This window comes from Canis lupus, chromosome 32, assembly GCF_048164855.1.
Source record: "Canis lupus baileyi chromosome 32, mCanLup2.hap1, whole genome shotgun sequence".
Classification (NCBI taxonomy): Eukaryota; Metazoa; Chordata; class Mammalia; order Carnivora; family Canidae; genus Canis; species Canis lupus.
The window spans coordinates 19029129-19047042 of NC_132869.1; the positions used below are offsets into that span (position 1 = coordinate 19029129).

Here is a 17914-nt window from a genome sequence, read left to right on the forward strand (position 1 = left end):
TGGGAGTTCAGGTTACTTTTGGAAGAGTTTAATAAGGATCAATATTAATTCTATCTAAATGTTTGGTAGGATTCACCAATGAAGCCATATGGTCCTGAGCTATACTTTCTTGGGTGGTTTTTATTTTTAATTAATTAATTGATTTATTTATTTAAATTCAATTTGCCAACATATAGTATAACACCCAGTGTTTATCCCATCAAATGCTCTACTTAGTGCCTATTACCTAGTTACCCCAGCCGCCCACCCAGCTCTCCTTCCACAACCCTTTGTTTCCTAGAGTTAGGAATCTCTCATGGTTTGTCTCTCCTCACAACAAAACTTTCAAAAGAAAATAGATTATTGTTATTTTTAAAAAACAACATTGGCATGATATGGCATATTTTGTAAGGCAAAGAATTACCAATTTTTTAAAATTGGAGTAAAAAAGATACCATATATGAAAAGCTTTAGGTATCAAAATAATGATCAATATGTAAATGATATACTCATACCTGACAACCAAAGAAAAATATTATTCCCTAGATCTTCTTTAAATTCATCATTAAAAAGATTACTGGATTCTGGAAATGCTTCCTGGAATGTTGCATAGATAGCTTGTGCCAAACAGTCAGGATACACCTACCAAAAATAGAGTCATATTAGAATGATTTCATATTTTATATAGTATATCTCAACCACCAAAGAAATTATTATTAAGTTTGTGAAATACACATGTCCTTTTTCCCTTATAGCTTGTGTTTGTCCATTCAGAACTCTTTTGTATCTCAAGTTGAGAAAAATGAACAAAGAAGAGTTAAAAATAAAATCAATTTGGCTATTTATTGGCATTTTAGAAGATTAAATTTGGATAAAAGGATGAAGTTAACAAGTTTGATGATTATTTCATTTAACCTTGGTATTATCCTCTTTTATAAAGTGACATATACAGATCAGTATAATAAAAAGTATATTTACTTAATTATTTAAGTATTTTTAATACATATAAGACATAATTGACATATAATACTGTGTATATTTTAGGTATACAGCATGTTGATTCGATACACATATATATATATATATATATATATATATATTTTTTAATACTTTTTTTTATGATAGTCACAGAGAGAGAGAGAGGCAGAGACACAGGCAGAGGGAGAAGCAGGCTCCATGCACCGGGAGCCCAATGTGGGATTCGATCCCGGCTCTCCAGGATCGCGCCCTGGGCCAAAGGCAGGCGCCAAACCGCTGCGCCACCCAGGGATCCCGATACACTTATATATTGCAGCATGATTACCACCATAACATTAGCTAACACTTCTATCACCTCACATAATTATTCTGCGTATGTGTGAGGTAAGAGTAACAAGCATATTTTTAAATAACTGAAGTCTCTTTAGGTGAGTTAATATATTGCAATTACTACTGTAGTTTACATATGAAAACTTATGGTCATATATCAACAAATATATGGTGCTACCATTATTCTGTTAGACTTAAAATCCCTAAACTACTAAATTCCTTTTAGGAAGTGACTAAACATAAAAGTTACAGTTTTATATTATAATTTTTTTAAAAAATTATTTATTATTATGGTACTCAGCAATCAAATAAATATCCAAGATCACATTTATCCCTTAATACTAAATGTAAAATTTTGTAATCTAAGTGTCCCTTAGAAGTCACTGTCCTAATCCTTGGAATGTATAAATGTTCATGTATACAGCAAAAAGGCTTTGCAGATTTCATTAAGTTAAGAATCTTAAAATGCGGAGATTATATTGAATTATCCAGTGGGTCTTAATTGTAATCACAAGAGTCCTTATAAGAAGGCTATGGAAATTTTTACTACAGAAGAGAAGAACGTAGTGGGATGGCAGAAATAGAGATTAGAATGAACAGAATCTAAGAAATGCTGGCAGCTACCAGCAGCTAGAAGAAGCAAGGAGTGGATTCTCCTTTGTGGCCTTTTAAAGAATTGGCCCTGTTGATACCTTGATTTTAGCTTTGTAGGACTCATTTTGGACTTTTGGCCTCTATAACTCTAAAACAATGAATTTTTGTTGTTTTTAAGGTCACTAAATTTGTGATAACTTGTTATAGCAACAATAAGAAACTAATACAGTAAGCAAATCCAGAAGTGCTCAAATTTGCTGGTAATATGCTTTGGAGAACACCACAATTTTTTTGGTGGTGGTGGGGGAATGCTTTAATATATTGGTATATTTAATTTTATTGAAATGAATCATGAACATTTTACTGCCAGAAACAATCACATATTATATTTTGGTATAAAAATCATACTATTAAAATTAAAAGGTTGAACAAGGTGAATAAGGATAACTTCTAAAAATTTTCTATGAATATCTCATCTTCATGATTAAGGTCAAGTGTCAAATTAATTGGGAAAATTTCTGAAGGTCTATCATTGTGGGACAGTGGAAGAAAGAGAAGTCATAATAAATATGTTTAGATTCAGCTAATTTGTACCGAATAGTGGGACATGAAGATGACTCTTTGATTCTTAAAAATTAACAAATTTCTCTTTATTAGGTAAGATGAATCAGATGAGCAAGCAGTAACAAAATCCTGACTTATATGAATGAGGTAAAAATAATGGAAGTTGGTCAATGAGATGAGACTTTATTTCTACTTAAACAGCTCTGGAGGAGATAGATATATAGGGAGGTATCCTCTCATTATGAAGCATAGTAACAGAGAGATAGCATTAACAGAAGACTGAACCCAGGCCAAGGGGTCAAATCACCAAGACATATATCTTTGTTTGTCCTCAAAGAGCCTTTGAATCTTGATTAAACAACTTACTTCTCCTTACTTCTCCTCAGAAAAAGCCACAGAAAATAGGAATGCAGAAAAAAAAAATCAAGTCATGATTTGAGAAAGGCTATAAATATAACACTTATCAAAAGGCATATCCATTCCAGGGGAGAACATTTTTTCTCCCCCAACAAAGATGTAGGGCTAGAAATTGGAGAATGGGGGATATGCAATGTGTGCCACTACTTCTTTCTTCATGCACTTTAAACAGGCCTGTTATCCTTTTCTCAAGAGCATTATGTTAAAGCATGCTTGATTTCATCAAACCATGTAGGTAGGCTAGAGTCACTCACCACAAAAGGACAGACTAAGTGACAGATTATGGCTAGGAGAAACAGCTGTTTTTGTCATGTCTAGACAATTTGCCAAAAATCCTAACCCTTAATTTTTACATGGAAATAAGAAAAAATATTTTAATATTAGCAGAGAAAATCCTAGTCCATCTTACAGAACACCACTGTTCTATAAAATTAAAATCTATGAATCATGACTCTTTTTTCCCCAATAAATTAATTTTTTGTTGGTGTTCAATTTACCAACATACAGAATAACACCCAGTGCTCATCTTGTCAAGTGTCCCCCTCAGTGTCCGTCACCCATTCACCCCCACCTCCCGCCCTCCTCCCCTCCCACCACCCCTAGTTCGTTTCCCAGAGTTAGGAGTCTTTATGTTCTGTCTCCCTTTCTGATATTTCCCACACATTTCTTCTCCCTGCCCTTATATTCCCTTTCACTATTATTTATATTCCCCAAATGAATGAGAACATACATTGTCCTTCTCCGATTGACTTACTTCACTCAGCATAATACCCTCCAGTTCCATCCACGTTGAAGCAAATGGTGGTATTTGTCGTTTCTAATGGCTGAGTAATATTCCATTGTATACATAAACCACACCTTCTTTATCCATTCATCTTTCGATGGACACCGAGGCTCCTTCCACAGTTTGGCTATTGTGGACATTGCTGCTAGAAACATCGGGGTGCAGGTGTCCCGGCGTTTCATTGCATCTGAATCTTTGGGGTAAATCCCCAGCAGTGCAATTGCTGGGCCGTAGGGCAGGTCTATTTTTAACTCTTTGAGGAACCTCCACACAGTTTTCCAGAGTGGCTGCACCAGTTCACATTCCCACCAACAGTGTAAGAGGGTTCCCTTTTCTCTGCATCCTCTCCAACATTTGTGGTTTCCTGCCTTGTTAATTTTCCCCATTCTCACTGGTGTGAGGTGGTATCTCATTGTGGTTTTGATTTGTATTTCCCTGATGGCAAGTGAGGCAGAGCATTTTCTCATGTGCATGTTGGCCATGTCTATGTCTTCCTCTGTGAGATTTCTCTTCATGTCTTTTTGCCCATTTCATGATTGGATTGTTTGTTTCTTTGGTGTTGAGTTTAATAAGTTCTTTATAGATTTTGGAAACGAGCCCTTTACCTGATACGGCATTTGCAAATATCTTCTCCCATTCTGTAGGTTGTCTTTTAGTTTTGTTGACTGTATCCTTTGCTGTACAAAAGCTTCTTATCTTGATGAAGTCCCAATAGTTCATTTTTGCTTTTGTTTCTTTTGCCTTCATGGATGTATCTTGCAAGAAGTTACTGTGGCTGAGTTCAAAAAGGGTGTTGCCTGTGTTCTCCTCTAGGATTTTGATGGACTCTTGTCTCACATTTAGATCTTTCATCCATTTTGAGTTTATCTTTGTGTATGGTGCAAGAGAGTGGTCTAGTTTCATTCTTCTGCATGTGGATGTCCAATTTTCCCAGCACCATTTATTGAAGAGACTGTCTTCCTTCCAGTGGATAGTCTTTCCTCCTTTATCGAATATTAGTTGACCATAAAGTTCAGGGTCCACTTCTGGGTTCTCTATTCTGTTCCATTGATCTATGTGTCTGTTTTTGTGCCAGTACCACACTGTCTTGCTGACCACAGCTTTGTAGTACAACCTGAAATCTGGCATTGTGATGCCCCCAGCTATGGTTTTCTTTTTTAAAATTCCCCTGGCTATTCGGGGTCTTTTCTGCTTCCACACAAATCTTAAAATAATTTGTTCTAACTCTCTGAAGAAAGTCCATGGTATTTTGATAGGGATTGCATTAAACGTGTAAATTGCCCTGGGTAACATTGACATTTTCACAATATTAATTCTGCCAATCCATGAACAAGGAATATTTTTCCATCTCTTTGTGTCTTCCTCAATTTCTTTCAGAAGTGTTCTATAGTTTTGAGGGTATAGATCCTTTACCTCTTTGGTTAGGTTTATTCCTAGGTATCTTATGCTTTTGGGTGCAAATATAAATGGGATTGACTCCTTAATTTCTCTTTCTTCAGTCTCATTGTTAGTGTATAGAAATGCCATTGATTTCTGGGCATTGATTCCGTATCCTGCCACGCTACCAAATTACTGTATGAGTTCTAGCAATCTTGGGGTGGAGGCTTTTAGGTTTTCTATGTAGAGTATCATGTCATCGGCGAAGAGGGAGAGTTTGACTTCTTCTTTGCCAATTTGAATGCCTTTAATGTCTTTTTGTTGCCTGATTGCTGAGGCTAGGACTTCCAATACTATGTTGAATAGCAGTGGTGAGAGTGGACATCCCTGTCTTATTCCTGATCTTAGGGGAAAGGCTCCCAGTGCTTCCCCATTGAAAATGATATTTGCTGTGGGCTTTTCGTAGATGGCTTTTAAGATGTCGAGGAATGTTCCCTCTATCCCTACACTCTGAAGAGTTTTGATCAGGAATGGATGCTGTATTTTGTCAAATGCTTTCTCTGCATCTAATGAGAGGATCATATGGCTCTTGGTTTTTCTCTTGCTGATATGATGAATCACATTGATTGTTTTACGAGTATTGAACCAGCCTTGTATCCCGGGGTTAAATCCTACTTGATCTTGGTGAATAATTTTTTTTAATATACTGTTGGATCCTCTTGGCTAGTATCTTGTTGAGAATTTTTGCATCCATGTTCATCAGGGATATTGTTCTGTAATTCTCCTTTTTGGTGGGGTCTTTGTCTGGTTTTGGAATTAAGGTGATGCTGGCCTCATAGAACGAATTTGGAAGTACTCCATCTTTTTCTATCTTTCCAAACAGCTTTAGTAGAATAGGTATGGTTTCTTCTTTAAACGTTTGATAGGGGATCCCTGGGAGGCACAGCGGTTTGGCACCTGCCTTTGGCCCAGGGCGCGATCCTGGAGACCCAGGATCGAGTCCCACGTCGGGCTCCCGGTGCATGGAGCCTGCTTCTCCCTCTGCCTGTGTCTCTGCCTGTGTCTCTGCCTCTCTTTCTCAGTGTGACTATCATAAATAAATAAAAAAAAATTTTTTTAAACATTTGATAGAATCCCCTGGGAAGCCATCTGGCCCTAGACTTTTGTGTCTTGGGAGGTTTTTGATGACTGCTTCAATTTCCTCCCTGGTTATTGGCCTGTTCAGGTTTTCTATTTCTTCCTGTCCCAGTTTTGGTAGTTTGTGGCTTTCCAGGAATGCGTCCATTTCTTCTAGATTGCCTAATTTATTGGCGTATAGCTGTTCATAATATGTTTTTAAAATCGTTTGTATTTCCTTGGTGTTGGTAGTGATCTCTCCTTTCTCATTCATGATTTTATTGAGTCTTCTCTCTCTTCTTTTTAATAAGGTTGGCTAATGGTTTATCTATCTTATTAATTCTTTCAAAGAACCAACTCCTGGTTCTGTTGATCTGTTCCACAGTTCTTCTGGTCTCGATTTCATTGAGTTCTGCTCGAATTTTAATTAACTCTCTTCTACTGCTGGGTGTAGGGTCCATCTGCTGTTTTTTCTCTAACTCCTTTAGGTGTAAGGTTAGCTTTTATATTTGCGTTCTTTCCAGTTTTTGAATGGATGCTTGTATTGCAATGTATTTCCCCCTTACGACTGCTTTTGCTGCATCCCAAAGATTTTGAACGGTTGTATCTTCATTCTCATTAGTTTCCATGAATCTTTTTAATTCTTCCTTAATTTCCTGGTTGACCCTTTCATCTTTTAGCAAGATGGTCCTTAACCTCCACGTGTTTGAGGTCCTTCCAAACTTCTTGTTGTGATTTAGTTCTAATTTCAAGGCATTATGGTCTGAGAATATGCAGGGGACAATCCCAATCTTTTGGTATTGGTTCAGACCCGATTTGTGACCCAGTATGTGGTCTATTCTGGAGAAAGATCCATGTGCACTTGAGAAGAATGTGTATTCAGTTGAGTTTGGATGTAAAGTTCTGTAGATATCTGTGAAATCCATCTGGTCCAGTGTATCATTTAAAGCTCTCATTTCTTTGGAGATGTTGTGCTTAGAAGACCTATCGAGGGTAGAAAGAGCTAGATTGAAGTCACCAAGTATAAGTGTATTATTATCTAAGTATTTCTTCACTTTGGTTATTAATTGGTTTAAATATTTGGCAGCTCCCACATTCGGGGCATATATATTGAGGATTGTTAAGTCCTCTTGTTGGATAGATCCTTTAAGTATGATATAGTGTCCCTCTTCATCTCTCACTACAGTCTTTGGGGTAAATTTTAGTTTATCTGATATAAGGATATTTATAAGCTACCCCTGCTTTCTTTTAAGGACCATTTGAATGGTAAATGGTTCACCAACCTTTTATTTTCAGGCTGTAGGTGTCCTTCTGTCTAAAATGAGTCTCTTGTAGACAGCAAATAGATGGGTCCTGCTTTCTTATCCAGTCTGAAACCCTGGGCCTTTTGATGGGGTCATTAAGCCCGTTCACATTCAGAGTTACTATTGACAGATATGAGTTTAGTGTCATCATGATATCTATTCAGTCCTTGTTTTTGTGGATTGTTGCACTGAACTTCTTCTTAAAGGGGAATTTTAAGAGTCCCCCTTAAAATTTCTTGCAGAGCTAGTTTGGAGGTCACATATTCTTTCAGTTCCTGCCTGTCTTGGAAGCTCTTTATCTCTCCTTCCATTTTGAATGAGAGCCTTGCTGGATAAAGTATTCTTGGTTGCATGTTCTTCTCATTTAGGACCCTGAATATATCCTGCCAGTCCTTTCTGGCCTGTCAGGTCTCTGTGGAGAGGTCTGCTGTTACCCTAATGCTCCTCCCCATAAAAGTCAAGGATTTCTTGTCTCTTGCTGCTTTAAGGATCTTCTCTTTATCTTTGGAATTTGCAAGCTTCACTATTAGATGTCGAGGTGTTGAACGGTTTTTATTGATTTTAGGGGGGGATCTCTCTATTTCCTGGATCTGAATGCCAGTTTCCCTTCCCAGATTAGGAAAGTTTTCAGCTATGATTTGTTCAAATACATATTCTGGACCTCTGTCCCTTTCGGCGCCCTCGGGAACCCCAATTAAACGTAGGTTTTTCTTCCTCAGGTTTCGTTATATCCCTTAATCTATCCTCATGGTCTTTTAATTGTCTGTCTCTTTTTTTCCTCAGTTTCCCTCTTTGCCATCAACTTGTCTTCTATGTAATTTCCTCGTTCTTCCACCTCGTTAAGCCTCGTCGTTAGGACTTCTAGTTTGGATTGCATCTCATTCAATTGAATTTTAATTTCTGTCTGATTGGATCTAAATTCTGCAGTCATGAAGTCTCTTGAGTCCTTTTTGCTTTTTTCTAGAGCCACCAGTAGCTGTATGATAGTGCTTCTGAATTGGCTTTCTGACATTGAATTGCAATCCAGATTTTGTAACTGTGTGGGAGAGAGGACTGTTTCTGATTCTTTCTTTTGAGGTGAGGTTTTCCTTCTATTCATTTTGCTCAGTGCAGAATGGCCAAAAACAAGTTGTATTGGGAAAAGGAGAAAAAGAGAAAGAAGGAAAGAGAAAAAGAAAAAAGAAAAAAGAAAAAAGGAAGAAAAAAAGAAGAAAAAGAGAAAGAAAAAGAATGAAAGGGAAAAAAGGGTGGGGAAAGCAAACAGAAAAAAAAAAAAAAACCATGGGGGGGTATCTTCTGATTCTGTATAGTTTAAGTCCGTTGACTTCCCCTGGAACTTGTCCGTCTAGCTGCTCTTCTGGGGGAGGGGCCTGTTGTGCTGATTTTCAGGTGTTAGCACTTGGGGGAGCTGCTCTGCCCCCTGCCTGGTGCAGGGCTCAGTGGGGGTTGTTTACCCCGTGAGGCGCCAGGAGGAACAACCGCAGTGGCGGGGCCAGCTCTGGAAACCTGGAGTCAGCCCCCGCAGTAACTCCAGAGCTCTCGGTCTGCAAGGCCTGGAGGCTCCCGGGCGGGGCCGCTGATCTGCTCAGCTCAGGGCAGGAGCATCCTTGCTGTCCTGGGCCCTCCCGGCCTCTGCCTGTCCGGTGGGGAGGGGGTAGGCCGGATCCTGGGCTGTGTCCCGGCACCCTGTGCTCCGGGGCCTGCGCTGTTGGATTCGCGTTCCCCCCGCCCCCCGCCCGCAGCCCCCTCCGCGGAGCCGCCCCCGAGCCCCCCCGAGCTGCTCCCGCCCCGCAGCCCCCTCCGCGGAGCCGCCCCCGAGCCCCCACGAGCTGCTCCGGGTCCCGCGGTGCGCGTTGCAGCCCTTAGGGAGCTCGGCGCACTCTCCCGGGGCGCAGGTGTCTGTTAGTGTCCCCGGAAGCCCGAGGGCATCCCCGCCCTCCTGGGTCCTGCTCCACCTCCCTGCGAGCCCCTTTCTGCCCGGGAAGGTCGGTGCAGCTCCTGCTCCTCCGGGACGGGGCTCTCCTGTCCTGGGGACACTCGCCCCGGCCTCAGCCCGGCTCCTCGCGGGGCCCCTCCCCCTTGGAGGCCTTTTGTTTCTTTATTTCTTTTTCCCGTCTTCCTACCTTGATAGAAGCACGAACTCTTCTCACTGTAGCGTTCCAGCTGGTCTCTCTTTAAATCTCAGGCCGAATCCGTAGATTTTCAGGATAATTTGAAGGTTATATAGGTAATTTGGTGGAGACAGGTGATTTGGGGACCCTACTCTTCAGCCATCTTGCCCCTCCTTCCTGAATCATGATTCTAATTAACCCCTTCCAACTATGGAACTGAGAGACTAAATGTCTTGCCAAGATCACCCAGATAATTAGTAGCATATCCTGGACATGAGGCCAATCTTCTTATTCCCAGCCTGCTACTGGTTTCCTTTATAGACACTGCACCTATAGTATATGGCTGTGAGTAAGAAAGATAGATCAAGGTTGAACATGTAGTTTGGCAATGTAAGTTTATTTATATTTTCACTTTGAAGGACATTTAACTTTTTTTAAGTTTGTTTTGCCCATGAAAATAGCTATCAACTCCAAAATATGAATGTATTTCTGAATTACAAATATCAACACAACAAAGTATTTAAATGTGACTTCAGCTTTGAGATGCTAGATGTTTACATTTAAAAGTATCTAATGAAACTCCTACACATTTTCATTTCACATTACTGAAGAACACAAATTCTTTTAATCAATCGTATTCACTAATTACAACAAAAAAAGGGAAACAAACATTTGATTATGAATATGTCCATTATTGTTTACTGTAACAGGTACCTACGTATTACATAATACGTATGTTTATTACATAAACTTCTCAAGTCCTCTTAACCAGATTAAAAGGTACATTATAAAGTAAAAGAAAAATGATAATTTTGAAGGTAAACAGCAAAACTCAAGAATATGCAAATATGCACAGAATAAATCAGTAGTTTTCAAATTATCAATATGCAAATAAAATATCTATACCACACTAAGGAGATTCTGTGAGACTTTTAGGTAAGGGAATACAATATAAGGAGGGGGAAGCATAACTTAAAATATGACCATTACTTACTCTATTTCATGTAATTTGCTTTCAAAATAACAAAATATATTCTAATAGGTGTTTAAATAAATAAAATATTCTTTAAATTTCATTTGCTCTAAAAATCCTTAGCATAACCAGTTAGTTTCTATGTTTACCTGAAGGAATGTATCTTTTCGACTTGCAGGGATGCTCATGAAAAGTGTCACATAACTTTCTGAAATTCTGTCAAACAAGAAATCTTGATTTTCTCTGTCAGGCTTAAAAAATAGAACATGTATGAAATTAAAAGCATTAATATCACAATTCAAAATTGGAATTTGTGGTACACCTTGGTGGCTCAGTTGGTTAAGGGTCTGCCTTTGGCTCAAGTCATGATCCTGGGGTCCAGGGATCTAGCTCCACTGCAGGTTCCCTGCTGAGCTCTCCCTCTTCCACCGGCTTGTGCTCTTTCTTGCTATCTCTCTTTCTCTCAGATAAATACATAAAATCTATTAAAAATATAATTGGAATTTGTACACATATCAGTAATTTTATTTATTTTTTTTAAAAGATTTTACTTATTTGTTTGAGAGAGAGAGAGGGCTGGAGCATGAGTGGGGATGGACAGAGGAAAAGGAAGAAGGAGACTCCCTGCTGAGTAGGAAGCCCAATATGGGGCTCCATAAGGGGCTCCATAGGGGGCTCCATCCCAGGGTTCTGGGATCTTGCACTGAGCCGAAGGCAGACACTTAATGGACTGAGCCACCCAGCTGCCCCAGTAATTTTATTTATTCTTAAAAGGCAGATGAGTTGCTATAGTGAAGATGAGCATGGGTTTGTTACCATGCAAACCTGAATTTGAATACTGGTTTTATTATTCATTAGTTGCCTTACCCTGGGTTAGTTAACTAGCCCTAGTTTCCTCATCTGCCAAATGTATGTAAAATATATATACCTTAAAGTAGCATAGTAAAATAAGGACAAGGATCATGTTTTTGACTTTGTATTTCAAGGACTCAGCACAGTGCCTGGCACACAAAAAGCACACAAACATCTGGTGAGTTAATGAAGGTTCTTGAATTAGAGCTGGCATGTAAAGGCAAATCAATGTCTATTACTCTATTACTTTCTTGTCCTATAACCACTCCAACTCTATCATTATCAGTAACTCAGTATGAAATTAAAGCAGTTAGTAGGATGAGACAGCCACAGCAAGAACTAGTGAAATTGTGATACGTTGGCTAAAGGCACAGTATATATGTTGTAAGAAGGAAGTATTGTACAAGTAATAATAATGCCAATATTTTAGTAAACTCCTGATAGGATATGTTTGGGAAGGTGGTGCAGTAGGGAGTCCCTGAGCTCATCCCATCCACATTTACAACTAGATATCATCCATATCCAAGTTAATAAACCAGAGTGCAATCTGAAGAGTGGCAGAACAAACTCCACAACTAAATTTAGAGAAGAAACTGCATCGGAGAGGTTAGGAAGGTCAGAAAGGTAGATTGAAGCTTCCCGCAGGATGGAGGGAGCTGCATGCCTGGAAAGGGCAAAGAAATGGGTCCTCACGGGCAGCCCGGGTGGCTCGGCGGTTTAGTGCCACCTTCAGCCCAGGGCGTGATCCTGGACACCCGGGATCGATTCCCACGTCATGGAGCCTGCTTCTCCCTCTGCCTGTGTCTCTGCCTCTCTGTGTCTCTCATGAATAAATAAATAAAATCTTTAAAAAAGAAAGAAAGAAAGAAAAAGAAATGGGTCCTCACAACAGGAGCTCACATGGGGAAGACTAATCTCCATAACATTTAACTTTAAAAACTAAAAGGGTTGAGTTTCTTGTGTTTATATAACCAGTGGGACTTGGAGCCTGGAGCTTTATAAATCACCTGACTCATCACTGGGTGATCCAGGAGGTTAAGAATAGCTGGGTCACCACCCTTAAAGAGACACCAGCCTGTGCAGAATGGCAACATAAAAATGACAGTTTACACAATTATGGGGGCAAATAGGAGACAAATCTGTTCATACTGACTTCAGAGCGTGTTGATAGACTTCTCCAAAAATGAGGGAGCTGGCAGGCACCTTTTCCTTCCCCATTCCCCAGCATAAATATAGAATCACCTGTGTGAGGCAAGGCTATAAAGACATTTATAATAAAAGGACTCAGGTCAAATTTTGTTAAAGCTACATGTGTGGCCTGTCCAGCTGCCAGGTTCACAACCGCTGTTTCATGCCATGTCCAGCCACCACGCTATTCCTAGCTGCATGCTCCAAGGTACCATCACATGCTGGGCCCAGCCTTATTCCCCCAGCTGCCCTGGTATACAACCCCAGCCACAGCAGCACTCTGGGGGGATCCAGCATAGGCCTAGTGGCCCAATGCAAATTTTGCTAGCACTGTTACCCCACTTCCACATTCCCCTGCAGGCAAGTTCCCTCAGAGCTGGCCTGCCTGAGTCTCCCTAGCACCAAAGAGAGCAAGCGCAACCCACAACAGGCAGAGTCAGTATAGATGATTGCAGAGAAAGGAAAGGTAACTCAGACACAACAGCAGGGTATAAGGAAAACACATAGGATACTATCCTGAAGTGCCAGGTTCTGGTGAACAGGGACACTGAACTTCTGGGCACTCTGGGACACCCCTTCATAAAGTCACTACTTTCAAGAGCAAAAGACATAGCTGACCCTCTTAACACAGAGAAATAGACACAGAGAAGCAGATAAAATAAGAAGACAGAGATATTTATTTATCTCAAATGAAAGAACAGGACAAGGCCACAGTTTATATCTAAGCAAAACAGATATAAGTAACATGCCTGTTGGAGCATTTAAAACAATGATCATAAGGATATTCACATGACTTGAGAAAAGAGTGGAAGACATGAGTGAGACTCTTAACAGAGAGGTAAAAAATAACATAGTAAAGATAAAGGGCTCAATAATCGAAACATGAGCTTGAATGAATGAATAGCAGGATGTCAGAAGCAGAGGAATGAATTAATGACATAAAAGACAGTAATGGAAAATAATCAAGCTGAACAAAAGAGAGAAAAAGAGTTATACAAAAACAAGAAAGGACTTAGGGAACTCAGTGACTCCATCAAATGCAATAACATTCATCCCAGAAGAAGAGAGAAAAAAGTGGGCAGAAAATTTATTTGAAGAAATAAAGCTGAGAACTTCCCTAATCTGGGGAAGGAAATAGACGTCCAGAACCAGGAGGCACAGACAACTCCCATCAAAATTAGTATAAGCAGACCCACACCAGACATATTGTAATTAAGTTTGCAACATATAATGATAAAGAAAAAAAATCTTAAAAACAACAAGACAAAAGAAGTCAGTAACTTACATGGGAAAGCCCCTAAGACTAGCAGAAGATTTTACAAAAGAAAGAAGAAGAGGAGTGGAATGAAATATTCAAAGTGTTGAATGAGAAAAATCTGCAGCCAAGAATACCCTATCGATATCATTCAGAATATAAGGAGAGATAAGGAGCTTCCCAGAGAAACTAAAATGAAAGGAGTTTGTGATCCCTAAATCAGCTGTTCAAGAAATATAAAGGGGACTCTTTGAGTGGAAAGAAGAGACTAAAAGTGATGGTATAAAGGTAGGAAACACAAGAGCAGTAAAAATAAATATTTCTGTAAAAAAATCAGTAAGAATATAAAATATGACACAATATACCTAAAACGTGGGGAGGTGGGGAGAAAAGAATAAACGTAAACAACCATCAATTTAATATAGACTGCTATATGCAGAAGAGATTATATACAAACCTAATGGTAACCATATGCCAAAACAACTAATAAATATATAAAGAATAAAGACAAAGAAATCCAAATATGTCACTAAAAAAATCAGCAAAACATGAAAGACAAAAAAAGAATCAGAGAAAATCTTCAAAAACAATCATAAAACAAGTAATAAAATGGTAACAAATACATATCTATCAATAGTTACTTTAAATGTGAATGGACTAAATGCTCTAATCAAAAGACACAGGTAACAGAATAGATTAAAAAAAATAAGATCCATCTATATGATGCTTACAGGGGACTCATTTTAGACTTAAGACACCTGTAAATTGAAAGGGAGGGGATGGAGAAATATATATTATACAAATGGATGTCAAAAGAAAGCCAGAATAGCAATACTTATACATAAGACAAACAGACTTTAAAACAAAGGCTGTAACAAAAGACAAAGAAGGATATTATATAAAGGGTATAATCCAACAAGAAGGTATAACAATTGTAGATATTTATGCACCAAACATAGAAGTAATCAAATACATAAAAAGGTTAATAACAGGGCACCTGGATGGCTCAGTGGTTGAGTGTCTGCCTTTGATGCAGGTCATAATCCTAGGGTCCTGGGATTGAGTCTCACATCAGGCTCTGAGTGGGGAGCCTGCTTCTCCCTCTGCCTATGTCTCTGCCTCTTTCTCTGTGTCTCTCATGAATAAATAAATAAAGTCTTTTTTTTAAAAAAGTAATAACAAACATAAAGGAACTAATCAATCATACAATAGTAGAAGAAGACTTTAACTCCCCACTTATATTAATGGACAGATCATATAAATAGAAAATCAACGAGGAAAAAATAACTTTAAATGACACACTGGAACAGATGGGTTTAACAGATATATTCAGAACATCCCATCTTAAAACAGAATACACATACTTTTCAAGTACACATGGAGCATTCTCTAGAATAAGTACCATATTAGCCTACAAACCAGCTTTAACAAATTTAAGATTGAGGTCACACCATACATCTTTTCTGATCACAATGCTATGAGAATAGAAGTCAACCACAAGAAAACATCTAGAAAGACCAAAAATAACATGCTACTAAACAATGAATAGATCAACCAGGAGATAAAAGAAGAAATAACAAAGTACATGGAAATGAGTAAAAATGAAAACGCAATGGTCCAAAACCCTTGGTATGCAGTGAAAGTGTTTCTAAGAAAAAAGTTTATAGCAACACAGGCCTATCTCAAGAAACAAGAAAAATTTCAAATAAGCAACCAAACTTTACACCTAAAGGAGATAGATAAAAAACAACAAACAAAATATAAAGCCAGCAGAAGGAAATAATAAAGATCAGAGCATTACATAAATGATACCAAAACTAAAAACAAACAAAAAAAACCAAAACAGATCAATGAAACCAGGAGCTGATTCTTTGAAAAAAATCAGTAAAACTGATAAACTTCTAGCCAGACTTATCAAAAAGAAAAGATAAAACTCAATAAAATCACAAATGAAAGGAGAAATAAGAACCAACACTACAGAAATACAAACAATTCTAAGTGAATATTATGAAAAAATATATGCCAACAAATTGGACAGCCTAGAAGAAATGGATTAGTTTCTGGAAACACATAAACTACCAAAACTGAAACAAGAAGAAATAGAAAACTTGGACAGATCTATATCAAGCAAAGAAATTGAATCAGTAATAAAAAAAAATGTCAACAAATAAAAGTACAGGACCAGATGTCTTTATAGGCAAATTCCACCAAACACTTAAAGAAGAAAATACCTATTCTTCTTTTCCATGGAATGGAAAAGAAAACTTCCAAATTCATTCTATGAGGCCAGCATTATCCTAATATCAAAACCAGATAAAGATACCACTAAAAAAGAGAACTACAGGTCAATATCTCTGGTGAACATAGATGCAAAAATCCTCAATAAAATGTTAGCAAACCAAAATCAAGAATATATTGTTAAAAATCATTCACCACAATCAAGACTCCACCAAAACACTGCTATAACTAGTAAATGAATTTGGTAAAGTCATAGGATACAATTTTAATATATTTGCTGCTGAAGCGAGCATTAAAGTCATAGGATACAAGATCAATGTACAGAAATCCATTTCATTTCTATACACCAATAATGATGTAGTGGAAAGAGGAATTAAGAAGAAAATCCCACTTGCAATTGCACCAAAAATAGTAAGATACCTAGGAATAAAACTAACCAAATAGGTGAAACACCTGTACTCTGAAAACTACAAAACACCTATGAAAGAAATTGAAGATTACACAAAGAAATGAAAAGACATTCCATGCTTATGGATTGGAAGAACAAATATTGTTAGAATGTCTATACTACCCAAAGCAATCTCCACATTTAATGCAATACCTATCAAAATACCAACAGCATTTTTCACAGAACTAGAACAAAGAATTCTACAATTTGTATGGAACCACAAAAGATCCTGAACAGCCAAAGCAATCTTGAAAAAGAAAAGCAAAGCTGGAGGCATCACAACTCTAGACTTCCAAGTTGTATCACAAAGCTATAGTAATCAAAACAATATGGTACTGGTACCAAAATAAACACATGGATCAATGGAAGATTATAGAAAACCTAGAAATAAACCCACAAGTATATGGTCAGTTGATCTTTGACAAAGAATATCCAATGGAATAAGGACAAGAGTCTCTCCAACAAATGGTACTGGGAAAATTGGACAGTAATATCCAAAAGAAAGAAACGAGATGACTTTCTCATACCATACACAAAAATAAATTCAAAATGGACTAAAGATCTAAATATAAGACCCAAAAGTATACAAATCTTAGAAGACAGCACAAGTAGTAACCTCTTGACATTGACCATAGCAACTTTTTTCTAGATAGATCTCCTGAGGCAAGAGAAACAAAAGCAAAAATAAAGTATAGGTACTATATCAAAATAAAAGGTTCTGCACAGCAAAGGAAACAATCAAACAAAACTAAAAAAGGCAACCTACAGAAGGGGAGAAGACATTTGCAAATGATATATCTGATAAAGGGTTAGTATCCAAAATATATAAAGAACCTATTTAATTCAACACCCAAAGAGCAAATAATCCAATTTAAAAATGGGCAGAAGACATAAACAGACATTTCTCCAGAGAACACATCCAGATGGCCAGCAGACACATGAAAGATGTTCATTATCACTTATCATCAGGGAAATGCAAATCAAAACTATAATGACATATCACCTCACATCTGGCAGAATGGCTAAAATCAACAACACAAGAAACAATGGGCGTTGGAGAAGATGTGGAGAGAGGGGAACCCTCCTGCTCTGTTAGTGGGAATGCAAACTCGGTACAGCCACTCTGGAAAACAGTATGGACACTCCTTAAAAAGTTAAAAGTGGAACTACCCTATGATCTGGCAATCCCACAACTGGGTATTTACCCCCCAAATTAAAAAAGACACAATGCAACGAGATAACATACACTAGTATATTTATAGGAGCATTATTTACAATAGCCAAAACATGGAAGCAGCCCAAGTGTCCATCAATGAATGGATAAGGAAGATGTAATATATATATACACACACACAATGGAATATTATTCAGCCATAAAAATGAAATCTTGCCATTTACAATGACAA

At 38.1% G+C, this 17914-nt stretch overlaps 1 protein-coding gene across 4 annotated transcripts in view; it reads right to left on the reverse strand.

The window, feature by feature from the left end:
- Window positions 1-17914, reverse strand: part of FAM227B (family with sequence similarity 227 member B) — a 189094-nt gene that overhangs the window by 136192 nt on the left and 34988 nt on the right. For 3 of the 4 annotated variants that reach the window (XM_072808449.1, XM_072808450.1, XM_072808451.1), the window contains 2 exons: window positions 10677-10778; window positions 495-621 (listed from right to left, as the gene is read on the reverse strand). In XM_072808449.1, coding sequence (XP_072664550.1) covers window positions 495-621; window positions 10677-10778 — 229 coding nt within the window. The remainder of the gene's footprint in view (window positions 1-494; window positions 622-10676; window positions 10779-17914) is intronic. The other variant, XM_072808452.1, reaches the window with a different exon arrangement.